The sequence below is a fragment of the Struthio camelus genome, chromosome Z (assembly GCF_040807025.1).
Source record: "Struthio camelus isolate bStrCam1 chromosome Z, bStrCam1.hap1, whole genome shotgun sequence".
Classification (NCBI taxonomy): Eukaryota; Metazoa; Chordata; class Aves; order Struthioniformes; family Struthionidae; genus Struthio; species Struthio camelus.
The window spans coordinates 42274228-42292859 of NC_090982.1; the positions used below are offsets into that span (position 1 = coordinate 42274228).

At 37.2% G+C, this 18632-nt stretch overlaps 1 protein-coding gene across 6 annotated transcripts in view; it reads left to right on the forward strand.

Annotated features, from left to right (window-relative positions):
• The window catches only part of LOC138064505 (tRNA-uridine aminocarboxypropyltransferase 2-like), a 121260-nt gene that overhangs the window by 42219 nt on the left and 60409 nt on the right, over window positions 1-18632 (forward strand). For all 6 annotated transcript variants that reach the window (XR_011137769.1, XR_011137767.1, XR_011137768.1 and 3 more), the window contains exon 4: window positions 14531-14720. Coding sequence is in view for 3 of the 6 variants with exons in the window: in XM_068927383.1 (XP_068783484.1) it covers window positions 14531-14720 (190 nt within the window). In the remaining 3 variants the exon portion in view is untranslated. The remainder of the gene's footprint in view (window positions 1-14530; window positions 14721-18632) is intronic.

The window sequence follows — 18632 nt, forward strand, 5'->3', positions numbered from 1 at the left end:
GATTATGTATTTGATCTAGTGACTGGATCTTTTGATTTCTCTTGGCCTAATCTCTTCTTATTACCCTTCTTTCAAAAGTTTAATTTTGGGATCTTCTAATGCCTGATATTCTTACACCTTTTACTTTCTGTTGTGCTATCATTTTAGCTTCAAAAATGGTGTTCTTTGGCTTGCTAGATGCTCCCTTGTTGCATCCGTATGTGAAACCAATACACAAAACAAAAGGGAGGATCCAGACACCTGTTTGTGCCTTCTCTTTCCTGTACATGTGTGGCTTTTTCTTCCACAGATTATCCACGAACACATGGTCACATCACCCGCATACTGATCTACTCCTTTGGAATAGAATGAGTGATCTTAATTTTCTGGTGTGTTCTGGTGAATATTAAGCTTGAACTGACAATTCTTGTCCTGACTTGCACCTGTTTCAAAGGTTCTAGCATGCTTTTCTCGGGCCTTGACAAACGAAACAGTCTTTTCCCTTAAGATTTATCCGAAAAGCTACTAACAGCTGTTTTCTCAGCTTATTGACCTGTTTTGTTCTGACTGTTTGACAAGTCAAAACATTATCTCCTCTTGTCATACCAATAATGAGCTTGTTTTCAGAGGTTTTTCTTTGTGCAGAGTACTATCATTCATTTGCTCTTCAAACCTGTGCTCTCACCTCCAGTTGCTCAAAGCTATCGGTTTCTTTTTGATTATTGGTTATGTTTTCTTCTAAGTATCTCTTTGGGCTTGCTTGGTTGTCCTGGAAACACTTGCAGAGCTGATTAACCTCCTTTGTGTGTGTCCTGAAAATTCAAATTGCAGTGAGTTTTAATATGTGCCTGTAGAGGTGTGAAGTTAGGTTCGTGATATATAGAGAGTACTTGGTTTGTGCTCTGCATTTCTTTATTATTAATATTATTATCTGCTTACTCCCTTACTTAAAATGTGTTACTTCTGGTTTGTTAATTCCTTGACAGGAAGTAACTTGGGTCTGTTTTGTTTTTTAACTCCTGGCGAACCTGGGATTTGGCTTCAAAAAGCAAAGATCTTCAGTGCTTGAATTAATGTCAATTAATACATTACCACTTACACCTTTAACTTGTATATTCAGTTGTAGTGTTACATATGTATTTGTGCTAATACACTTAGTATTCTAAATGCATCATATGTTGAAGTTTTCCCTAGGTGGACTGGTGAGTGATTATATATGCAGCAATCAAGTAGCTTGAATCAAATTTGGTCATGATCATATTTGTTAGCATGGGAACATGGAGGGTACTGAAAACGTACCCTCTTTCTCCTCCTTGTGCCTTACCAACTAAATATGCTCTTGTACATAAAAACTATTTAATACTGAATTATATGCAAAAGACAACACTTTGAAAATATTTCATTGGACTTTTAGTTCAATGGCATATAAGGGAGGGCTCACTCATACATTAGATGTTACATTTAAGTCTTGTTATTCTAAGTTTGATTGGGCATTGTCAGCAATAAACTTCAGTGTTTGCAGCCGCTTTTGGAGAGCTTATTTCTCATGGGTTTCGTTTGCACCAAGAATGTTCTGGGAAAGATTACCGAACTCCCAGTGCCTTGTGGAAGTTATGTTGATAAATGTGAAAGTTGCAGTGATGAATGGGAACCAAGGTGCCCATTTGCACAAGATGCTGGTGCAGCTGAAAGGAAGGTCAAAGGCAATAGTCTGCTCAGTGACATATGTTCAACAATAGATTTGCTATGAAAGATCTAAACTTCAAGCCCTGCCTGTAACTTGCAGTAGTATTGCAATACATGTAATACATTGAGCGAGGACAATTTTGAAAATAGAAAGTGTGGAGATGGCAGGAGGAAGCAAGGGCAAGTGCTGACTCAATTTATCTAGATAAACTACTGTTTATTCTTTCTTAAATAGAAAGTTGGTGTATTTTACGTTGCTGGATATAGACTGCAGAGTGTATGGTGATATTTTTTGAAACTAGGTGCAGAAGCATGTATGTGTTAGATATCTATTGAGATATTTTTGATAAAGGCAATACCTTGAAGAGGAGAAAGGAGGCGGGGGAAAAAAGGATGTGTCTTAATTTCTCTTCTTGGGGATCATTCATGGGACCATATCTAAAAATTGCTGTAAACTCTTTGACCAGTAGGTTTGCTCTCCGCTATGAAAATACAAAGGGACAAACCCAACTAGATTCTCGTTCTTGAATAAAGTATCACTTCTGGAATTCATGTTCTTAGACTACTAATAAACTTGTTGCAGGCAATTTTTTCTTGAATAATAATACTATTCGTTCAGCTCAACAGGATTTTTTGGCATATACTGAACAGAACAGCAACTATATCTGAACTCTAACATGTCAAGAGTCTGAATTATTTTGATTTTTGTCATAGTTACATGAGCAGTCTTGCTACTGCTGTTTGAGTTTCATTTTATACTTTTCCCCTCAAACTGTGGTGACAAAGATTATTTTGACCCTTTATTCATTTTTTTTTAAAATGAAATGCTAGTCTTGCTCTCAAACCTTTTCCCTTGGCAAGTGTTCACGCTTACGTAGTTTTCTGATTGTGTGCTGTGATGGAATTATATACCCTAATGATTGATCTCTAATGGGGATGCTGACACATCTCTGCATCCATCACCCTATTTGGGACAGTGAGGAGGTAATTACAAGCTTATTTGCATTGCTCTCTAAAATCAGACTGCAGAAATCTCTTCAATAAATTCTGTAGAGAAAAACTGCCAGCTGTGCTACAGATCAGTAGTTTAGATCAGAAATGAATTGGAACACTTGGAGAAAATTGTAACTCAAACCTATATTGAAGTAATAAAATGCAGCTTACTACTTTAATTTTATAAAGCTCTTCATGGCATGTGACATTTTTCTTTTGCTTACTCGCAAATATATTTTCACTGTATTAAATATCAGCTAATCAAGTTTTACCATTTACCAAATACTTAAACTGTTTATAATATATGGCTTCTTGTTTATTCAGGTGGGCTTTATTTCATGTTTTTCAGTGTCATTATGTGTATTAAACAAAAACTACATCTTTCTCCTTATCTTGGTTAGCACTAAGTAGAGAGCCTGAGCTTAGCCAGTCAGCCTTGTTACTGTATTTAAAAGTAGAGGTCAATGTGCTATGCTAGAATTCACTAAAGCTGTGCTTTACCATACCAGGTTTCACATTTGCTCAGTATAACTCTGGATACATCTTCTTTGACTGTATTGGCTTTGAATATTGCAGCTTTTAGCTCCAGCGTAGACTTAAACTCCTGTCTTAGCTGATGGGATAGGGGCTGTTACTGTCTAAGGCTAGCTTAAAAGGAGTGACACAGTGCAAACCAAACTGAATTCAACAGTTTTTATGAAGTAACATGAAGCTTGTACAAAAATCTCCGTTATATTTTTTTTTTACTGCTGGGAGCAGGAGTTGAGGTAGTAGTTATGAGAGCATGGTCCACCTCGAGTTAGCCTTTTGTGTAGTTATCTGGGAATGAGTATGTGGTATCTAAACTGGTGCCAGGACCATATCTACTGATGGTACCAGACACTGGCTGACTTAGTTGTGTTACAGAACCTACTAGAGAAGGTTCAAGAAGCACATTGTCAGCATAGTTTATGTCTCTGTACTCTGTCAGGAAAAAAGTCTCCAACTAGGTGGTTGGGTGGAGAAGATTGGTGTTTATTGCTGCAGAAGAAAATTCACTTCATCATAAATACTTTATCATTATGAATACTTCATACTTATTGTGAAACAAATTTCATTAGTCCAGGTTACAGAGGAGAAATACATGCATTACCTGAAGCAAAGTTTGCAGCTTTTTTGGAGAAGTAATTGTGGCTGTGCTTTACTTAAAAGGATTTGGCATTTCTAGATATATTAATTACCACAGCTGTTGAAATGTGCTTTGCTTCTAAATACTAATTTCCTGGGCTTCCGTTTCTAATTTGCTTGAATATTTTTGCTTTAGTTCTAAGTCTTCCTCTAAATTCTGCTCTCTGGACAGTTCTCAGATTTGTTGTCTTATAATACTTTGTGGTAGAATTGCTGTGTCTTTCTCCTGGGCTTAGGGCATGTTTGGAGAATTCTTCCTCTGCTGGAAGGAGTGGAAGACTTTTGTCCCTACTCAAAACACTTCATGTGTTTGTTAAGCTGCCAGGTACTGTCTCAAATTTGTTCCTCTTTCTCCCCAAAACTAGTAGTTTGAAGAAATGCTGGGTTTTAGAATACATGCAGTTAATAACTTTTCTGTTCTAAAGTATAAGCAATGCAACAGAGATTACAGAAAACAAAAGTTTAATAGAACTTTGACAGGCTGAACAGGGGAAAAAAAGGGATCTTGTTAAGTTGCAGGATTTTGGAAATGCTAATAGGTAACTAGTTTGTGTTGCAGAAGAGGCATCTTAAGGCTCAGTGAAAGATCTATGAAAGTCTGTTAGCGTTACTGGAACTTCTCTGGTGCTTCCTGCACAATTCTCATGTGCTGTGAGTGAGGACTGACTTCTTAGTCTGCATGTGTATGTTCCGTAGAAGAGGAGTTTTAGTCTGTGATTATAGCTGCTAGGTATGGCTGAGCGCTGCTGTCCATGGTACAGACTAGATTTCTCCATAGTTCATTTGGTTAAGTTATACCCAGCTTCTTTAAGCAATTGTCTTCCTTGCTGCTTTTTTATAGAAGGAATGTTCATTTAAAAAAACCTGTATACTGATTTTCTTACCTTGTTCCACAGTGCTAGATAAGCCATGAAGTGTTTCTGGTAAGTTTAAGATTATATAAATAGTAGATAGAAAGGAAGTATTGTATACAATGCAAAGGGAAAAAAACTTCCATAGAATATGGAAACCTATGTTTTCAGGCATGACGCTTCCCCCCTGCAATAAACATCTATCTAGGAAATCATTAAATATTTGAGTGTTTTTTGCTGTTTGTTTTTCATATTTAAAGCTCAAAACTTGCAAATAAGTATAGTAGTTCACTTAAAAGCAAAACAAAGCTCAGCAGTGGAATGGCTGGAGTTACTGTAGCATGTATATATTTATGCCTTTGTGCAGTGCAAGACTTGCTAGCTTTAAATCGTTGCTGCTGCTTTGCCCCAGACAGATTAACCAGAAAGTTACAGCACCTATCCGGTGGCGTGCGATAATATTAGATGGAGAAATGGCTCCAGTTTTCAAAACAGAAGAAACTATCAGAAAGGACAGTGGTGGAAGTGAAGATAGACATGGTCGGAAGGGAGATGACTGTGTTCTTGCTCACCTACTTTTGCTTTCCAAAATGATACTGAGGTCCACTGGTAAAGCCAGAACTGCTAAGATAATGGTTCCTGCAGCTCTCTATTTCTTGACAGAACTTTCCCTTCAACTGCCATTGCATTCATCTTCAAAACTAATCTGTCTATATTAACAGGTATGACTGTTGGCATGAAGACTGGGTAGGATGTTCTGCCCATGTAGTCTAATCCATGGATGCTGATGGGTTTGTGGGATTGAGGCTACAATATTCAGCTCTCGGTTAGTAACATATGGGGGCCTATATTAGTTGATAGTTTTTGTAGTACAAAACTTCAGCCATGTTTGCAGTCCAGTGAGTTGAGAATTCAGAGGAATAAAGAACGTTCTTCTGACTGCGTTCCCGTTTTGTATATTTTCATCTTTCCATTGTTTTTCCTACACAACTTAGCAACACATCAAGTAGCTGAATACTTAGTTTACTTGATTAAAAAGTTGTATGTTTGTGTTCGTTTTCTGTTCTAATGTCTGTGTTCTTTGAGAATTATTATTAGTAAATACTGTAATGCTACAGATGGTACAAATACCAAGGTAAATATATTTTAATTAAAAATGAAAACCAGATGCTGCTCCAGTAATTTCAAGTTGTAGAACTGTCCTTCTACCTTAGATATTCTTCTCAGTAGCCCTTAGTTTACATCATGATAGGATAGGTGGATATCTGTTTTTTTAATAAACAAACAAAAACCACTTATCTGGTCCTTAAGAAAAAGCGATTTTCTCCTTTGGTCCTGTGTAATGACAAACTGAAAAGATCAGTATTTTTCTAAAAGAATTGCCTACAGGCTGCCATACTACAGGGGGTTTTTCTTATGCTACTGCAGACTCTTGGATTAACATCAATTTTCAGACTTTTTTTGGCCTGAGAATGGTTCATGTCACTTAAACGACTTCAATTTTCTTTTCCATAGTTATACTTTCAACTTCACAGCAGCACTTTCACAGTTGTGTTTTCACTGAGTTCTCAGCTGTGGTGGTGGATAATTCTTATTCTTGGGGGGTATGCCAGGAGAAAGGACAGAAATGGACTGTGCAAATTAGTGTTTTTATTAGATTAGTTGGACAAGAGGTTCATCGCTTTTGCCAGTGTCTTAATGTTTCCATAGTGCTTTGGGGTAATGGAATGAGAACTGAAAATAGTTACAAATTAAATACGGTTATGAACCAAAATGATCTCTTTTTAAGATGGCAGAGAGAAATAATGTTAATTAGAAGATACTCATGTTTTTAAACTAAATGCCAAGGTTCATTGAAATCTATTTTTCTAGAAAAATCTGCAAGTACACTAACAGTGCAAGAAACAGTTTTCATTTTATGAAAATACTAAACTAAGTATTATTAAAGCACAACACCTCAGAAAGGAGAAATAAATGGAAATAGGAATAATAGAAAGCAGAATAAAGAGAACCCATTGTTCCTTTTTTCTAGTTCTTACACTGTTGCAGGCCACCTCCAGTTCTGACAGGAAAAAAAAAAATTTAAGATCACACACTACCAGCCTAATGGTAGTGACATGCTGAGTCCTTAAACAAGGAAGCTCCCTTCTCCTTTATTTACATGTTTATGTTGTAATAGCTAACGTTATTCAGAGGCATTGACAATGGTGGATTTTCACTGTGGAACTCACCAGAGTGTTTACTTAAAGTATGTGATGCACAGGTTTGCCTAGATTAAAAAGGCTTACTTAATAAGCAGCTTTTGTGACACCTCCCTGCCCAGTAAATGGTTAAAGAAGTCATAAAATTACAAGCTTCCAAAAACCTTAAATGTTTTTGTGACTTCATTTTGTGACCAAAGATAAATCTGTGCTGCTTAAAAGGGGGAAAAACATAGACCTCACTGGAGGTTAGTATGAAAATGGCAATCTTTCTCTTCCTTATGCTTCAGCACTGATCCTAAGGAACTGTGTGTACTCTCCACACAGAGTTGTTGACTTTATTCATTTAATTACCTTATGTGAACTGTGGGGATCAGTGTTCTCACAGTTGGAATTCGTAGTGCAGGGGCTGGTTAAAAGGTCTAGTGACCTGCCAAGGTGAACCAGTAGTGATGATGAGGTGGAGGAAAAGTGAGAAGTTCCTGTTAAACTGCTTGTTTTTTAAAGATGCTAAATTAGCATCTGTTCTCTAATATTAGTACTATTTGCTAACTGGCAACGTGGCTTTTTTTATTTGAACACTTTTATTGGCACTGACAAAGTTTAATAGTCTCCTATTGAATTAAACCCATCAAAGAATTTGACAGAAACTGGTTATAGCTGTGTGATTAAAAAAGTTTATGCTGCAAAGACTGCAGTGTTTAACTTCCATGCTTCTAGAGCATGCATCTCAGGAATAATGAGATGCTACCTGTCTTAAGTATGATCATGAGAACATAAGAATAGTCTATGACAAAGTGGTTGGATACAATTTAGGCACAAATGAAGAAGATCGCAGTACTTTTGGCTAGCAGAATGTTGTAAGACTAAACAGATCACATGGACCTGTAGTACCTGCTGCGTACTAAAACTAAGGCTGAATAGTGGTTTGCATGAGATGTATTATAAGCTTTTCTCTTAGGATTCAAGAACATAGCTGTACCTTAAAACACCTTTAAAGCACATAATCTTCTTACAAGCTGTACACTGTCTGCGGAAAGGATGGTAATAGATAAGAAATTTAATTTTAATGTGTATGTACATATAGAAAGAAGTTGATCTTCAGGTTGGTTGAATTTTTAATTACTGGGGGAAAATATTAAATGGAAAGAAATGGAATGCTGCAGCCATAACTAAAAACTGATTTTTGCCTGGGAATTATTGTAGTTTTTAAACTCCACAAACTGGTAATGAAAACTTAAAAGCTATTAATATATGCAAATACTGCAAGTATAGCACCTGTAGCGAGTGTTCCTGGGAAGATTGTTACATTAAATACAAGTGTGGGAACACTGGAAGCATGGGCATCTATAGATGAGATGTTCCTTTGGGCTAGCGCCGTTAGTGGAAGTCATATGTGAGAGTAAGACAAAGAGTAAAGACCATTAGCACTTGGTATTTGCTGTAACATACAGCAGCACGCTTACAGAAGTAGAGCTTGAAAGGTCCTCAAATGTCACTGTTATTCCTGTACAGAAAGCAAAATCAGCTGTGTACATGCCTGGTGTTAACACAGTCCAATACTGGAGTCTCTATAGTATTCTCAGTGAGTCTATTTTAGTATGTGGTCTTAATTTTTTTACTTTTAGAAAGCTTGCGGGGGTTTTTCCCTGTTCAGTATGTATCTTTGTTGCTATACTTATGCTTGATGTTTATCTTCCTGTCTGCTGTTGACATAAAGAATAGGTTACCTTCTTCTTGGGGTCTTGGATACTGCTTAGATTTCCCCTTGGCCTTGTTTTCTAGAAAATATACAAATTCAGTCTATTCAGTTCCTCTGTAAAGGCTTTGACTACTCTTGCTGTTCTTGTCCATAGACTTTCTCCAGTTCACATGTATTTTTGAGGGATTTCTTTTCAAACTGTTCTAGAACGTGCACAAATTGTTCTGAGGTAACATACTTTGAGGTGACTATATTCTAACTTAAGAGCTGGCTTGTTTATTGAAGCCCATTGCGTTACCAATATGATTCTACTGAAAAGTTTAACTGTAAGATTCAAATTTTGAGCTTTTATGTATTGCCAGTTTTTCCTGAGTTGCAGGCCTGTGTTGTTTGTGCGTGGTTTCTTTTTTCCTCCTGCTCTTGATGTACTTGTGCAAGAGCTGCTTATTCTGGTTTTGTACTTAACCATCCTTAGTATCTGAGCGAACATCTATTGGCTGTGTATTTGTTATACTTATTTTCTGACATAATGAAGTGATTACAGTTTAGGTGAGGTATTCCTGTTGGGTTTCTATTTCATGCTTTGTATTTCCTCTTAATTTGTGCTGCTTTCTTTCATGGAAATAGTAAGACTTGAATTTCTTTTCTGGTATCATATCTTCCTGCTTGATTAACCTCTTAGTCTTGTCCACCAATTCTGTGAATTTTTTTTTCCTCCTTAGCCATTGCTTAGACCCACAGAGGAGAGAATGGGTCTTGCTCTACTTTGTCCTTTTGAGAGAAGGAAAGCAACACCTCTTTCCATGACTGTAACCTTGAGCAAGCTCTTTTTCTATTGATGTCCAATGCATGTGAATTTAAGGTCTCTTTAGTTCCCCTCAAGCATCTTTTACATCATTCAAATGTATATTTTCATTATATTGCCCATTTTCCATTATACATTAACTTACAAACCTAGATCATGCTTTAGAGGCAAAGTCGTGTTTGTTATCAGGCCCTTTCAGGTTATGCCAGCTGAAATCTGTTATGTAATGGTCATGACTGTCAAATTTCCAACAGAATTAAGTTGTCTTCTCAACTCTTTGCACAATATTAAGAATTAAGAACTCTGTTACAGTCATCTTGGCTGGGGTGGAAGGTTAGATCTGCACGTTTTTTTCCTTGTTACATATGTATGAGTGAATTGTGTATATTTAACTTCATCAGTGATTCACTATAATTTTATTTCATTTAGATTTTATAAAAGGACCTAGGTTCATGACTTGAAAGTCATAATCATAACAAATCTGTAAAGAGCTTTTGATAACACCTGTTAAAAGTACATGAATACAGGTGACAAATGAAGGATTTGCTTGGTTGGTTGTCTTAATTGTTAAGTTAACATATAACAACTGTGTGTTTGAAGTTCTTTAGCAGATCCACTTTTTAAATGAGATGAGTTATTTGAAAAGTAGCATTTAAAATGAATTCTAAATCCCACCAAATTTGACAGTACACTGAAGTTCAGTACCTAAAGCCAGAAATGAGTTCTCATTTCAGTTTTGAGGTTTTACCACTCTCTTGAAGGCCCTTTGGAAATGTTAAGGCTCTGGAGGAGCTCAACTGTTTTAAGAAAATATATATTTTTTGCAAATACAGCAACTTCCTCTTTCTTTTTTTCCTTGACTGGCAGAGTTGTAAAATCTCTTAAGGTCAGCTTCTGATCTGTAGGAAGTCAAGTACTGGTTGTTTAGAAATTCAGCTTCAGTCCCCTCTTGATTTGGTAGCTTCAAAGAGTCTGTCATGAGCATGCTGGCTGAGGCTGCTCATGGTAAAATTAAGAGCCTTTACATATTTCAGAGTAAGCAAAGCTTCTATAAAAGCATGAGGGAATGAATGCCCTAGGACACACTACATATAAGTAAGGTATACTTTAAGTCTCCCTCGAACAATGGCCAATAGCCACACTGCAGTCTGCCCTCCGCTTGTTCTGAGCTCCTATGCTAGCTGCTGTGCCCCCTACTGTGCCTGGTGTTTGCCATGTTTTCCAGCGTTAGGCCACAGTTGTGTTCAAGCATTTGTGCTTGAGGCTTCAAAGACAGCGGAAGACTTCCATGTCCTAAACACCACTGAGAAGGGATTTGATTGCAACAGGTACTCTCACTGAACTGCTCCTGGATTCAAGTTATAACGTAACTAGTGGCAAGACTGTTTGAGAAGTTTCCTGAAGAACATCTGAAAGAAAGCTTCATTTTGAAGCATGTGGTCCTTGTATCTTGTCCATAGCAAATGCTGACCCCTGCACAGACAGATCTCTGTTCTTCAGCTGTACTGCCAAAACTGTGTGGCTGGATGGCAAACGACATGTTGTCTTTGGCCATGTCAGAAGTCACAAACGCTGTGAAAGCTGTTGTGTGTTCGATCAAAATATGGCAAGATGAGTAAGAAAATCACCTTTTGACTGTAGGCAGCTGTTATGTGAACTTTTCTATCATTACTATCAACTCTTCTGTAGCCTGAGCTAGCTTATCGTGATGTGAGCGTCTGCACTTGTGCTCCTTGTGCTTACCCCTACTGAATCTTTGCGCTCCTGCTTTACCTGTGTGTGTGTTGGATTTCATTTCCCCACAATCACTGGTCTAGCTGGACTATAGAATTATGTTTCTGAACTTTAACAGCAGTTTAAGTTAAAACAAAACCACAAAATAACAACCTGATCCCCAAACCCATCCCACCTCAAAAGATGAACTTGGGTGGTTTATAGTAGGTTAAGCCTGTATTGAGACTTTCCCAATTCTCCTTTCAGCAGTTTAGCAATTCTCTGGACTTGGTCGAAGATGGTGTCCTTCTAAGAAGTTGTATGTCTCCTTCCTAATGCAGTGGTCTAGTATGTGGCCTGGGCTTTGTGTCTAGTCATTTTTAGTGCTTCTATACACAGCAAGAGTGGGCTGGGTAACACACGTGCAAGTGGCCTGGTGCTGAGTTTTTTAGCACCAGCCTTGTGTGGTGGGGATGAAAAGTAAAAATACCTTTCAGTGCGTAGCATGGCATTGAGCAAGGAGCTTCTGCTGTGGGTCTGGGGAGAGTTTCAAAACTGGCATATGTTGTTTAATATTTCATGAGTTGTCATAATTTTATTAAGGTTGATGTTTATATTCATCTCCTGTATTTTTAATGAGCCATACTATTTGTATCAAATTACTCTTGTACTTAAACAATGGAAGAAATTGATGACATTTGGGGGAAAAAAAAAATCAATATTGATGTTGTTTTAATGAATTTTTATTGTAGGACTATATGCCCTTGCTTTTAGAAGTAAAGATATGTGAAGACGAAATCTAATTCATAATCTTTTACTTGGTGCTATAGTAAGCTTAAGCATACAAGTCAAAGCTTGTAGGCAAAAAAAGCCAAGCAAACTGTATTATAGTGTGTGGATCAGGTTTTCAGAAGAGCTGAGCAGGCAACAGCTCTATTTCAGCATTTCAGTGAAATGGCTGATTTTTCACAATTGTTCCCTCTAATGGTTTAGTTTTAAAACATCTGGCTCTAGGGTATCCATCTCAGCAGATATCCTGCCCTATTGCAGTATTTCAATAGTAGTGTGTGATTAAATATATTGTATTACAGCATTTACCCAAAGCAAGCAGATCAGAAGCATGTTCTTGCTAAGTGGCTGTGAAAAGTGGTATTGTTGATATGTACTTGCCTTTCAAATGCAACATGAAGTTGTTCAGTTAACACAGATCCATTTTACTTATCAATGTTGCAGATCCAGTCTCTTTAAGTGAGACTGTTTCAATTTTTTTATGCAGTTATAATTAAAATTGAAGGATTCACATGAAACCTGTTTGGAGGAGAGAGGCAAATTCTTCATAGCAATGGTGATTCATGAGTAAGAAAAGGCTTATTGTGCTATGTTTTGGCCACAAACTAACAGAAAGCAAAGCCTTAGAAAACAGGCAAAACTAAAGCCTGATGTGCCATGACCTACAAGGAGCTGAGCAGCATGTATTTCTAGGAACCTCTTACTGTGCAAGGAAAGTGTGGTAAATCTCTCTACATACGCTCAGCAGCACTCAAGGTCGTGGGTGTTTTTTGTTTGCTTTTGGAATGGGGTGTTTTTGGCCATCACCTAAGAGGTCTTGATTATTTTTAAGCTCTAACATCCCAGAATTAGGAGACTTGGCTCTTCTGAGGAGTTGGGCTCTCAAGATAAGCATCTGAAATTAATGACCACTATTATAGATTTAAACCTTGAATGTTTTGGTAGCCTGTAATGAAATATCCCTTGTATGTGACTGAGTAGCATGATTTCTGGTTAGGCTGAAGTGATTAGAAATTACCAAAATTTTAAGTTAAGGTTAAAAGTTGTGTGTGGATAGGTTTCCATGTAGTCCTTGGTAGAAAGTTATTACAGACTTATTTTACAGCTTTTCTATCTCTGCTTACATTTTTTATTTATTTTGGAAAAAAAGGTGGTTACTTTTTTGATAAGTAACATTGACAGTATCGAACAACGTAGGGTTGAGCCAGGTCTATCTGGATTGTTTACCTGGAGTGAGGATGGTCAAATATGGGAAGGCTGGCTCTGGGCTAATATTGGTATGCTGAATTCAATTTCTCTTCCATTTTGAATGTCTCCCATGTGGTCCTAGGCAAGTCTTGAGCTTTAGAGTCTCAGTGTCTTAGGACTGAAATTCTACCTAAACCTAACAGCAATCAAACTGTATTTCCCCATCTGTCCAGAGTGTGGTGAGGTATGCAGGTTTGAAGTACACCTAATAGATGTCAACTCAAGAACCATTAATAAGCATTGCTTTCTTCCCCGACCTTTTTTCTTCCTCTGCCTTCATTGCAATAAAGGAAAGGAGATGCTTGCTTGAATTTTAGAGAAATGGTGCAGGTGCCCCGCTCCTGGGGCTTCAAGACTGAGTGCACAATAGTGTTAGGAATTTCCTAGCATGAACTGACATCTTTAAATCCTGCTTCTGTTGGTGTCTTGGTACATATACTTGTCCTTTGTGGTTCTTCTAAGATAGCATGGATAGCCCACTTGATGTGCTGGCTATTGAGAATCCCATTGTATTGCTTTGCACCTTATTTCCACAATGCCTTGTTGCCTTTTGTAGATGGTATACAGTTGGTGCTTTGGTTTCTTAGCTTTTTTTTAAATGAGTTGTGATATGTGCTGTATTTCACATGACTGTTTTGGTGTACTATCTTCAGAATACCGTCAAACAAGGGGCACTGCTACTCACCAGTTGATCTTAATGATCAGGAATACTTTTGGCCCTCTTAGCAATCTAATCTTAAAGAAGGCGAGGAGGCCAGAGCAGTGCTAAGCTCTACTAGCTTTCCATTTGACTTCCGAGTGCAAAAACAGTCATAGACTATTTAAACTGCTCGTTACTCTGCTCCCTCTCCTCACTGGCAGTCGCTCTCTGTAACCTCTGAAGTAGTATGCAGAATTTTTTTTTTAGTCTGCTGCATATGCTTTAGTCAGTCCTTGCTTTGTATTTTCTTCTTCCTGAATTGAGGCAGTTCTGAAGACTGCAAGTTGATGTTAACTGAAACTGCTTCATGACTGTAGGTTGTAGTATTTTTGCATTTAGTGTTGGAATAAATTTTAGATTAGTTTTTATGGTAAAATTTTAGTAAACAATTCAAAACATCCTCTAATGTTTATCTGAAGTGAAGGTCTTAATCTCTACTGATTAAAGCATTGGAAAATATTGCTGATTGCTTCATTAAGCTTTTTACTGATTACTACTGTGAAGTTCCCCTTCCCCCTCATTAGGAGGCAAGGGGAAAACAAGAACTGTACATGAAGTTTTGAAAAGAGATCGGCTGAGTGATGGACTTTTGGAAATTTAAAATTGAGATGAATTGGATTTAGTAGCTTAGAATATCTGAAAGTATATATTTGTCGTGGAAACATTCAATTGTCTTTTTATGTGTGTGCATTGAAGGTATCCTGAATTAGCAACTGTGTGCAGAAATCCCAATGCTCTAATTTTGTATCCTGGAGCTGAAGCAACTAATCTGGAAGAAGTTGCTTTGATGCCTTCTAGTCCATCTGTGATGATTATCATCGATGGAACATGGAGTCAGGCTAAAGATATATTTTATAAAAACTCTCTCTTCCGGCTTCCCAAGCAGGTAAGTTATTTTTTTAATGTATAAATATATATGTATTTTAATTTTTTTAATATGCATAATATGCTTGATTTCTGACCAACCGAAAAAGGAGCCTTTCAGTTAAGGAGGAAATGATGGAAATGCTGCCCCCTGTGTGCTTCCTCCCTGCCATTAGAACCAACTGTTAATATAAGGAGAACTTGTGCAATAAAAGTAACTACGTGATTATGAAAAAGATGACCTGCTAAATAGTAGGATTTTCACTTTATCACTTGACGTTTGATTTGTTGAGTTAATGCATCTAATATAATGAATCAACCCCCTTGCAAAACTGAGAGCTATTTTAATTTATGTAGAAAACTGTTGCCTTTCTGTTATCTGAGACATTCTAACATGTGCAATGAAATAGGCTTTTTCTTCCCTGGACAAGTGCTTTGTATTGCTTCCTTATTGTTAATAGGGAAGCAGAAAGTAGAATATTGCAGTCACTTATGAAAACGTCACCTTCTGAATTTTGATGAACTTCCTGTAGAATTTGAAGCCATTTTTTTGGGGTGGGGGTGGGGGGGTGGCACACTGCCTCTGTCTCCAACCCTGAACTGCCAATAAAATTTAAGCTGTGGTGGTGTAATTGTTATAGTTCTCCCTGCCATTATTAAATATCCTACCTTATATCATCTTATTAAAACTGATGGATGTGGGTCTTGTTGCTGCATTATGAGTAGTATGACACTATGTTCCAGGCATTTTTAATGGAGAACTGAATGTGGCTTTGGCATCAGGAATTTTGCCTGTAGGCTTTGAAGGTAAAGCTTAATTTCATGTGACTCAGTCACGGCTGTTCAAGAAATTTTTCTCCTGTTACTAGATTGAACTTGTTTTATATATATTATATAAACACATTAGGCTGTATTCTTTTATGCTACTGTGCTGTACCTGGGTTAAATGCCCGTTTTACAGATCTTCTAGGGAAGGTGCTCATTTGGCATACTTGCAGTTGTGTCCAGATTGTTCTTTTCTTGATTAACAGTTACATTGGCAGCTGATGAAAGATGAGTAATAGGCTTTCTGGAGTGTTTTCGAGGAACTGAGTTCATAGTGGGGATGGTGGTGGTGGTCCAGGAAATACAGACAACTGAGACCCTTGTGATGTTTTTAAACTGTATTGGCATGTGCGTTTTTGTTCTTCCTTTCTATACTGGAAGATGTGGAAGTAGCTACTTCTCAAGTCCTGAAAAAATTTAAGGAGACTATATGCACAGGGGATCTGTGTGGTGAAGGCTGTAGTGTTTTGTGACCTGGTTATGGTACAGATATTCTTGTTACTTCTCCTTTGATAAATTTATGAAAAATCTAAGCACTGAACTGGCATGGCCAAGTTCATATTCAAGTCCGTATCTGACGCGGAGGCATGGAAAAGTGAGCAGTTTTCTTCGGATCAAAATAAGAGGCAGTACTTTGTCCTCATCTCTTGGTTTCTTGTAGCTGGAGTTATGTCTAGAATATTTCTCCCCATATATGGGTGTAGTAGTTGGGACTCAGAGGACGATTTTTCAACATGTACACAAATTGAACCCTAGGTGGTATAAACAGGACTTTTGCTTCTCTTTCTGAAGTGTTGCTATGAGATGATTTTGTTGTCCAGGTGTAATTTGTTAACAGAGTTTGTATATTCTCTCGGGGTGTTATAGGAGTATGCCATGGAAAAAATTGATATTCCCACTATTAGTAACAGAACAAATTGTCTTCATTACTGAATTTTGTTTTCATCAGTGAAGACTGGCTGTGTCCTTCTGGGGATGAACAAACTGGCAACTTGCAAACTTGTAAAAACCAAACCCTTATTGCCCTAGGATGTTAGAGTAGTTTAAATGGAATACTGTTAGTTAACATGCTGTCAATTCAAAAACCAGGTTGCTGTATGTTTAAGTTGCAAATTTCATTTAGAAGGTGAAATCTCCATTTTATATCAGTGGGAGTTGCGTCTGGGCTCTTACTGTAGTATAACAGTTACATTATGTTGGTGCAAGTGAAAGGCAAAATAAATCTTAAGTTTTAGTCCAATTATTTTTGTTTCCAGAGAAAGATGGTAAGACAGATGAAATCTACAACTAGGAACTTACGGAATTCGTTTCAATGTATCTCAATTCCACTGCAGTTTTATGAGTAGATTTTATAGAATTTATTTTACTGCAACTCATTTCAAATTCTGTAGAACACTTGTCGTAGCCTGACGCACCTGACCGCTGATATATGATTTGCCTTTAAGTGAGAAAATGTTTCAATTCAGAGTCTCCTTAGTTGCACCCTACCAAATTTGTGGGTAAGTCACACATCTCTAATTCTGTAAGCTACTTATTCTCAATCCAGAGTGTATTCTCAAACTAGAAAAATCAGATAAGTCATTTCTCTTAATACATTCCCTTGGAGGAAGGGAGATAAAGGAGAAACTTGGTCTTTTTTAAATTGTCTCTTTTCATAACTTTTTGAATTATTTCTAGTTTTATTAGCCAGAAACTAAGTATTCCTGTGCTTTTACAGCTTTAATCTACTTAGTCCATGTTAAAAAAAGAGAAATCTCTTACAGATAAGATCCAATGGTTACAGCAGTTCAACTCCAGCCTGCTATTCTACAGCAGACCTTTTGAATTAATTTGTTCTCTAATTGATTTCCCTTATTTGAAAATGAACTTGGAGAATAGCTTAGCTGGCTTTCTTTGCCTTACCTTTTGCTTGCCTTCTCTTATATCCTTGCTGCTGACTGAACTGTCTCTCTGTGATTGCATGTAAGAGGCAATCTCTTCAAAAGCTGGGACAAGCAGAAGGGGGTGGATGTTTTCTAAAGTGTTTTTCTGTTTTGTCCAGTTACTCAGAGTGACTAATTCTTTTCTTTTGTGTGTCAGTCAACCATCTGTGTTTGGTGGGCTGAAGTTCATGCTGCCTTAATCTATGAAGCTGAAACCTAATCATCCTGTCAGGTTCCTTTTTGCTGACAGTTGGATTGGCTTCTGCAATGGAACTTGATTTTTTTGGAAGAGCAGTTATTGAGCTGTATTGCAGGTGATGACTCCTTTATGACATTTAACTACTAGCTATGTCTCCCCATCGTTAATGCTGTTGGCAGATCAGATCAGTAGGAGCCTTATGACAAGAGAGGATGCTGAGTAGATAATCAGTGTTTGTCATCTACCTCTTTATCAAGATATCTTCTTCCATTTCTCTTTCAAGATGTTGATAAGAGTGAGTAACCTCTAGGTTTTTCACTTACTCAGCTTACGTTACTGTTATTTCTTAATCTTTAAGCTCCTTTCTCTGAGGAGTATGACTGGAAGAGCTGACTGATCTTGTCTTTCAGATCTTGTTTTTAACTGTTTAAGGCTATACTGTATAAGCTTATTGTCATGGCAGAACCTATTTCTTGTTCTGTATTGTAAACTATGAAATCTCATTTTTGTCCAAACAGTTGTTAGCATGTAAGCTAATTTTCATTTCTGAATGACTCCTTGAAATAAAAATATCTGAACTGGAAGAAAATGACAGTATCTTCCTTTTTTAGGAAAAGGTCAAGAAGTGACAGACTATTAAGGTACAAGCTTAAGCTTAATGAAACTCGGCTATGATTTTATTCCTTCTTTGCTCTCATTTTAGCCTACTCCCTTGTCACACGTTATTGCTGAGGAAAACAATTCATGAGCTAACCAACTACTAAATCAATGTTTGATCACAGCAGATAACTCTTCAGAATAATTAAGATAGTTAAAAAAAAAATGCAGGGTGTAGTTGCATATTCTGATGGGGAAAAATATTGGAAATTAGGAATATACTTGGAAGGTAATTTAACAGCTGTATGCTAGAATTTTGTTGCCAGTGTTATGCGTCCATGCTGCCTAAGAACCATAGCATTATTAAAACGAGTGTAAAGTCATGCATAAA